Source organism: Pimephales promelas, chromosome 15 (assembly GCF_988280905.1).
Source record: "Pimephales promelas chromosome 15, fPimPro1.hap1.1, whole genome shotgun sequence".
In the NCBI taxonomy this organism is placed as follows: domain Eukaryota; kingdom Metazoa; phylum Chordata; class Actinopteri; order Cypriniformes; family Leuciscidae; genus Pimephales; species Pimephales promelas.
In genome coordinates, this window is record NC_142783.1 from 13,957,591 (window position 1) to 13,966,416 (window position 8,826).

General features: G+C 36.4%; 2 protein-coding genes across 2 annotated transcripts in view; one reads left to right on the forward strand and one right to left on the reverse strand.

The window, feature by feature from the left end:
• The window catches only part of smyd3 (SET and MYND domain containing 3), a 175,520-nt gene extending 172,950 nt beyond the window's left edge, over positions 1-2,570 (reverse strand). Inside the window, exon 1 of the mRNA XM_039673371.2 lies at positions 2,347-2,570. Coding sequence (XP_039529305.2) covers positions 2,347-2,510 — 164 coding nt within the window. The 5' untranslated portion in view covers positions 2,511-2,570. The remainder of the gene's footprint in view (positions 1-2,346) is intronic.
• A 254-nt stretch (positions 2,571-2,824) lies between these two features.
• On the forward strand, positions 2,825-8,420 carry tfb2m (transcription factor B2, mitochondrial). Its single transcript, XM_039673362.2, has 9 exons — positions 2,825-2,981; positions 3,475-3,933; positions 4,018-4,109; positions 5,476-5,629; positions 5,763-5,911; positions 6,487-6,576; positions 6,678-6,740; positions 7,492-7,643; positions 7,748-8,420. The coding sequence occupies exons 2-9, from the start codon at positions 3,489-3,491 to the stop codon at positions 7,935-7,937; spliced, it is 1,335 nt and encodes a 444-aa protein (XP_039529296.1). The 5' UTR covers positions 2,825-2,981; positions 3,475-3,488; the 3' UTR covers positions 7,938-8,420.
• The last annotated feature ends 406 nt before the right edge of the window (positions 8,421-8,826 follow it).

Sequence of the window (8,826 nt, forward strand, 5' to 3'; positions counted from 1 at the left end):
CGTTTTCTATCTTTGCAAAAAACGTAAAATACCTACGTATTAACAATGAGACCAGGCTGCAAATACGTATCCTCATGAGATCGCGTTGGAGGGTTAGTGTACAGCCCTACTTTTGACTTTTAGTCGTCTACAATTTTCCAAATTCCGTGACATTCCGAGTAATTCAGTAAATTCCATTTTTCTGACTCTGCAATTTCGTCTGCATTTTCCGCATTGTGGAAATCACAGGGCCCTAATATAGTCTTGGACTCTATTGGACTCTAATACTCTATACATAAAACCTATAGCAACCATGCAGAACACCCAGTAACCATACATTATATAACGTTTATGCATTTCGCCAAAGAAACTTACAAAGCAAAAAGGATTCCAGAGAGCCGAGTAATAATTCTGTACAAAAACTAAATTTCACTCAGCTCATAGTAGAATACAGAAAATATGAACATTTAGGCACTCTCTTCTGAAATACTGATTTAGACACACACCATCCATGAGCATTTGTCAGCATTGAGAGTTTTATAGATTGATTCTAATAAAGTGTCAGAGATGATCAGGCATGTAAAGCTGGTGTGAATTAAATCACAGCACATCTGCTAGAAATCTCATTACAGCCTCATCCTACACACTCGGCGAGGGGAATATCACACCTCGGAAAAATGAAAATACAGTATGTTTCTAAAATGAATAGAAATGATGAATGGATCACAAGAAACCTTCAACAAAATGACTTCTGACAGTGATCTTTGGGAAGGTGATGAAAGCAGCTCTCGACAGCTGCACTCTCCAGAACAAACTTCTGTTTTTCTGATGCACAACATAGGAAAGCGAGGCTTATATAATTTGAATTCGGTGTGTATTTGGAGCAGATTAATGCTTGGCTGTTCTGCTGGTGCAACTTGAGTAAACTGGTAAATTAGTTCTGACTCGGTGCTGATTGGTTTCTGTGAACTTCACTAATCATATATCCGTTCTAGGCCATGTTATACAATGCAGATGCAGTGCACTCATCTATGTCACCTAAAAAAAGAGATAAAGAGGCTATGTTCAGAATAGAATACTTGGTTTTACTCCATATTGTGCAGTATAAACTAAATAGTACTAAAAACAAACTGTTTGTATTATGCAATAACAAATCCATAATTTTGATTCAAATCTTATTTACAACCAAGCTCTTGATATTCTAAAAACTAATGAGTCAAATCCATAAAAACTTAGGGGTCAATTCTTACTATTAACCACGACTTTTGCCTCAGTAAATGCCAGTAAATTTCATAGTTAGTAAAGTTAAAGGATACGGTCATGTATAGTGCATTAATATGTGTGTTATAAGTAGGCTATTGCCTATAAATATGAGGCAATATCATAGTAATATGTATGCTAATAAGTAACTAGTTAATAGTGAGAACTGGATCCTAAACTAAAGTGTTATCCAACCAACGTATGATAGTTGAAATTGTTAAAATATTTGTAATATAAAATTAATTAATGTATTATGTCCGGATATAAATTCTGCACCATCAAAATGAAATGAAAGTTCAAATCAAGCAAATTATTCAATGTAAAATCTATGCATACAGAAAATAGTGTAATAAAGGCCTATTGACATTCTGAACATAGTCACTGTAAACTTCACACTGTTGCAGCTGCACAAGAAAAAAAGTAACCTCAAAAGCAGCATAAAATATTATATATTGAAAACCAAACTAGTATTTAAATAATAATAAATAAATAACTACTAAAAATTATTTATCCATTGGATACGCAGTGAAAATCAATTGATCCTGTCAATTAATTGAGAGTCGAAATTTGCTAAAATTACCGTCGCCAAAAGTAAACTTAGTTTGTGCACATTACATAAGGGCTAATTTTCTTATGCAAGGGAAGGACTTCAAAGTCTTTATGCTATATATTATTTTATCCTAGGTATGAAAACAGCGTCATTTCGCTCTCATTTAGTTGACCAACAAAAGGACAAAAAACAACAGTCCATGTAAATTAACTCAAGGTGCAGCAACATCAGAGAAAGAGCAGCAGCGCCACCTGGAGGTCAAACTCAGAAATGTCAAGCTTTACACTTGTATTGGCATTTCGCAAACTCTTTATTTCATATTCATGAAAACATTATCACATGGCAGAACATGGAGAATAAAGACATACTGTTGCTAAAAGCGTTTACCCTTACGAAAGAGTAACGTTACTGAATACTGATGCAATGCATGCATGGTAGAGCGTGTACTATGGTATTGATATTTACATACATGGTACTCCAAAATAATTTTATGGCATTGCGTACCATGTCCAAAAAAACACAGAGCTAAGTTACATGTTCGAAAATTGTGTTCTTACCTCTTAAAACAACTTTGGCAGGTGGTTTTTAAGAAATCTTTGGCTATGCAGAATGCAAACGGCTCGCATGAATAGATCACTTCGCCGGGTTTTATGCTAAGCAGAGCACGCACACCATTTCCTTTACCCTCACTGACAAACCGCTCTATATTCACAGCCATCATAAAAATATCATCCGGACTGAGCGTCCATGTGTCTACATTCGGTACATACACATTATGACTGCCCTGTTTGTATTCATGACAGTCAACTTGACACAGCACTGCGCAGGTTATTAAAAAAAAAAATCTGAAACTCAAAAATATATATTTCACTACAAAACATATAATTTTATTTTCATTTCTTTGTTTATTTATTTATTTTATTATTTTTTTTAAATATATTGAGACTAATGCTTACTGCACATACAAAAATATTAACAAATTTTTGAATGCGCAAATCTGACGCACTTATGATTAGCATTATATATGTTGGGACGTCGCGGCGACATGACGTACGTCATTCGCCTCGCCAATAGAATTGCGAAAGCATCGGGTCAACAGCACGCGGGGCTCAATGTCACGGCGCGTGTGTTGCGCAGTTTGGGTAACGATTCTTTAATGTAGATCCTGTGGACAAGAACCCCGTCACTTGAGGTTAGTTTGGGTCAGAATTGTCTTAAAATTTATAACCATCAATCTGCATGTGCAGGAGAGACAGATAACGTTAGTTAACGAGGACGTTTGCTGCAAAAGCCTAATGTAATGGTCATGTAATATGTCAGTGCCATTGTTTTTGTCTCAAGATGCACACCAATATTGTTTTTTTCCCCTAAGGTATGTTTATAAAAGCTACTTAAATATTGTTATAGAACTAAACATAATTATTATATTCAGATATAGCCAATGTTTAATGGCCATGGTTATAATTTATGTCAAGGCTTATTTGAACACTGAAAATATCAGGGTTTTTTAAATAACAATTTTCTTATTAAGTTCAGCTATGAAATATATAATCTGTTATGGTTAATAGTACTGCGTTTTAGCCCAGTACAGTATGTCATGAATGCAGTAAGTACTGAAAAGTTATAGTTACATAAAAGTGTTCAGGTTTGGATTTGAAATTTTACTCTATATTCTATGATTTCAGGCTTGTTGGTCATCATGGCGGTGTGTGGAGGATGTAAGTTTTTTGTCCTGACTTTAAGAACTCTCTGTGGAACATCAAGATCTACATCTCCCTGCGCTTTGCCTTGGACTAAACACAGGACTTTGTCCACATCTGCGAGAACTTGCTCTCCAGACTCATTCTCCCCCGGCACAAGGAAGACCCCGGCTCAGGTGGGCAAACCAGAGCTCATTACTCTATCCTCAGGAGGCGTTCAGAGGAACCTCTCCGCTGTCGCCGTGCCACTGCATGGTCAGTTTCGGCCCCTCTGCCGGTACGACCCGTTAGATTTGGGCGATGTGGATGAGAACACGCAGAAAGCCCTAGCCTGTAAACACCTGAGACAGTTCATCGTAGACCCTTCCCTCGCAAGAATCGTGACCGACCACCTCGCCGGAGATATCGAGGATGGGAAAGCTGTTATATTTGAGTGCAACCCAGGTGTGTGTGTCTGTCAACTGCTAATTGAATGGCATCAGTATTTTTTTATAGACGCATTCATGTGGGGGTTGTCTCTGTCCGCAGGTCCTGGTGTATTGACTCGTGCTTTGCTGAACAGTGGGGCTCAAAGAGTTGTTGCGTTGGAAAGTGATGCAAACTTCCTTTCTGAGCTGAAGGTATTCATCTGAAATGAGCTTATCTCATTCTACTCACTGTCAGATTTTACTGGACCCATTTTCTAATAAATAACATGGGGGTGGGCTATATGGCAGAAATATCATATCACAGTTGTTTCATGCAGGATCACGACGATCCACGATTGTATCACGATTCTTTTTCATGTTGGTTTTTAAGGCTTTTTTGCAAGTTACTGAAGTACTGCTAAACTAATTTCCCTATTTAAAAGCAATAAAGCCTTACAAGGGAACAATAATAAAACATAAAAGAAAATAGGATGAGGTGAGGGATATGACTAAAATCTTTTCACCTTATTTTTATTTCAATATTTTATCTGTATCACTCACTTACTGAATCGCAGTCTGTTATGTTTACTTTTTAAAAGAATTGTTAAAAAGGCTTATTTCCCAAGTTAGGGAGTTTTGTTGAAAATAAATTTATAAAACATACACCACCATTCAAAAGAAGTCTCACCATGGCTGCATTTACATGATCAAAAATATGGGGGGGGGGGGGGGGGTAACGTAAAATGAAATATTATTATAATTTAAAAGGGAAATTATTCCTTTGATGCATAGCTGAATTTTCAGCTTATTTTATTAAATTTCTTTATTTTATCTTAGTTATTAAAATATACAAACCATAGGGGGAAGGATTTCAAGAAAGATACAAATAAAATGATTATTTTTTTAGGAAAAGTAGGTCTGTAAGATGGCAGCATTCAAGAAAGTCAAATGAAAAAATAAAACTGCATATTTTTTTTACTTATTAATTAAAAATATATACATCAATTCTTATTAAAGCTATAAATGTTATTCTGTCAAAAGTAGTGAGAGATTTATCTTATTTCTTTTGTGGTTTGATTCATATTAAAGGGATACTCCACTTTTTTTAAAAAAATAGGCTTATTTTACCACTCCCCCAGAGTTAAACAGTTGAGTTTTACTGTTTTCGAATGTATTCAGACGATTTTTTTTTTTATTTTTAGAAGAATATTAGTAACCAGACAGTTTCTGGCCTCATTGACTTCCATAGTATATTTTTTTTCCTCCTATGGAAGTCAATGAGACCAGAAACTGCCTGGTTACTGATATTCTTCTAAATATCAAAAAAATCGGCTGAATGGATTCGAAAACGGTTAAATTCAACTGTTTAACTCTGGGGGAGTGGTAAAATGAGCCAATTTCCAAAAAAGTGGAGTATCCCTTTAACAACAATAGCAGGTATATTATGCTGCTGTTGACTATTTTGCACAAATCCAGTATATTGACATGCATCTGGTTTTCTCCAGATGAGAAAGATTTTTTTTTTTTTTTTTTAATATCTTCATATCACATACCCCTAAAATAACCCTTGGTCTTAAAGGACCTGGAGAGCAAACTGGAAGGACAGCTGGATTTGGTTCATTGTGACTTCTTCAAACTGGATCCCATCGGCCACGGCAGCATGAAGCCACCCGTCATGTACTCGGAGAAGCTCTTCTCTGACCTAGCCATCCCTGAGGTACCCTGGTCAGCAGGTTAGTGTCCCAAACATTCAGTGGCCATGTTTGTGGCCAAAAAGAAAGAAAGGCACCAATAGCGCAGCAATGAGTCAACTTTTTAAGCAAGACTTTTTTTAATGCTTTTTCTGACTTCCCATTTGTGAAACAGATGTCCCGGTGAAGATTGTGGGGATCTTCTCTCACAGGAATGAGAGGAGCATAATGTGGAAGCTGATTTACAACCTGTTTGAGCGCCGTTCTGTTTACCGCTACGGACGTGTGGAGTTGATCATGTTCTTCAGAAAGAGTGAATACATGGTGAGTTCACATGTACAAAGTTTAAAGGGTTGTTTTTTTATGTAGTACGTCACAGTGCAAAGGCAAATTCCTGCAAAAAGAGTGTGCAAATTAAACACTCAATAGCTTGACAAGATGACAAGTGTTGGAGATGTTTGGCAACAACTAATGACAGTAATGAAGCCAAGCAATTTATGCCACCAGATGTTTAAATTCGGTACCATGAATGCATTTGGTATTGGTAATCAGCTGGTTAAATTTACAAAATTGTGTGTTCACTGTGTTAAAAAGGCATCCGGACATAAATAACCTGAGATGTGCTGATTGAAAATGCTCATTAATTCTCTGACAGTAGATGGCACTTAAGAAACAGCAGAAATGCAGCTGGACAAACAAGGGTCTTTCAATATTTCAAACAGTTATTCAGTAATTTGACCAGTCACATCCGGTTATGTATGTAAGATTTGATTTTTTTTACTAAGCATTTTTACATGTTGGGATGGTACGAGTGTGAATAAATGACAATTTATTTTTGGGTGAACTACCCCTTGGAGTTGGAAATTTGAAATATGAAATATGATTATTTTCTCTGACAGAAACTAGTGGCCCGTCCAAGAGATTATAAGAACTACCTAGCTTACAGTGTTCTCTGGCAGATGGCCTGTGATATTGAGTTACTACATGAGGTGAGACATTTTATTATTATTTATGTGTCGTTTCCTTTTTCTGGGAATAATTTATCAATTAATGTGTTTGTACTGTATTTCTGCTTTATCCTCATTACCAGGAGCCATTGTCGTCCTTTCTGACTATAAGCAGGAGTAATAAAAAGTCCACATCAAAGATCACTGTAAGTATTTTCATACAAGTAATATCACTCTAGGATTCTTCATCTTGCTTATATTGTATTGGTGATTCAGGAGAGGCACCCTGTCATCATCATCAAATCCCACTGTCCAATTTGTTTAGGATTTTATTTGTGGTTCTTGAATCAGTCTGAAATGATCATACAAGTCATTGGTCTGAACAAAATACAGCTAATTTTCTCACTGAATAATCTCAGATGTATCACTCACTTAATGAATTGCAGGTAATGTCTTCTATCTTAATATGAGCTCAGAAACATTATGTACTTTTAGTCTGTAATGATAGTACTATGTATTAGACCTGCACCATTCTGGATAAATTGACACAAATTGATGAATTGATCACATTTATTTATTTTTTGTTTAAAGAAGAGATCACAATTCTCCCACGATTCTACATAAACAACTAAAAAAAAAAAAAAAAATTCTCTGTGACATAATTTCCATGAGAAAAAGTGGCCTCCTAGGATGTGAAGCGCCACACCACACCTCTGACAAATCACAGGCAGGCTTATGTAACAAATGTTTTACTGTCAATTTTATGTATAATCGCTAAATAAAAGTAGTAATTTCTCTAAAAAACAACAACAACAACAAAAACCATTATAGATATTAGAGAAATAGCACTGGCTGCAAGTCCAATTTCTTGAATAAAGAGGTTGATGTCCTCTACAAAAGTTAAGCCAGTATTAATTTTTTTGAATGAAAAAATGTGGCCCTTATTTCCCCCCACAGACTTCCCAGAGTGATAACCTGTGTTTGGTGCGGATAACCCCACGTGAGGACTTGTTTAACTCTCACCTAACTCCCTTGAATGGCAGCACTCTAGTTTTGATGGTGAAACAATGCCTTGCTAAAAGAAGACGCAGATTGATTGAACAAATCAAGTAAGTTTATTACCTCTATTTGTATATAAACTAGAATATGTGAATGAACAAACGTATACGATTGGTTGTATGTATTCACACCTTTGGTCCGCTGTCTTCCGAAGCTCATGGAGTCCTGGCAGTGGATCAGAGCTCAATTCAAAGCTCTGCTTCATTGACAACACGATGACAGGCGACGTCTACCCTGATGAGTACAAGCGCCTGTTTGAGCTAATGGAGCAGTCAGGAAACTTCACTGAGAGCTGGCTTTATGAGGAGATGCTGGAAAATACAACACACACTGGTCACGGCTGACACCACCTGGACGCATTACCTACAGAGCTAATCATGGATGAAATATAAAAGACAGTGTTTATATGGAAGAGATACACCCAAATCCTTAATGATTGCTAATATTTACATAGACTTGTCTATGAAAGACTTTACTTTTTGATAAAGTTGTGTTTAGTAATAAACCGGAGAACCGGTTTGGTTGTCGGTTGCTGGTTGGATACCTAAGTTCGGAGACTTCGTTGGTATCAAGATATTGTCACATTTTTAGAGAGGTACTGTTCCCATGATGCAGTGCACCCATGAAGTCAATGCCTGCTTGATCTCTGATAATAATAAGAAAATATGGACCTTAAAAAACAGGAATAAAAAATTCATTTGTAATCATAATGAATACTTTACCAAACTGTTTTGATGTACATTTTCAAATGTACTCTCAATGGTTTTTTTTTTCATGTTTGTTGTACTTAATATATGAATTTTTAATAAATGTGAGAATTGCTTGTTTTTGGATCGTCAATGATCATGATCAACAGAGATGTGCAGAGAGTTTCAAATGAACTAATGTATTGCAACATTTATCTGAAGGTGTGTTTAGCAGACGTCTGTACTGTCATGAGAATACAGCAGCAAGATGTTTCAGACATTTTAAATGGCATGTGTGTTTCTTTGTTGACATTCAACCATCCTACATAATGTGTCATGGCACTATAATGTTGAATGCGATGAGGATCATGAGCAAGGGCTTCTCTCTGATGGCCTGTTGAAAACACCTCCCGTTACTCTCTGCGGGTCATCCTTTACAGAAGAGCTGGTGTGAACATGGATATGACACAACGATACCATAGCATCAGTTCCATCTGATCAACACCAGAGGTCACCATCACTTGCTTTATGACACCATGGACTTCAG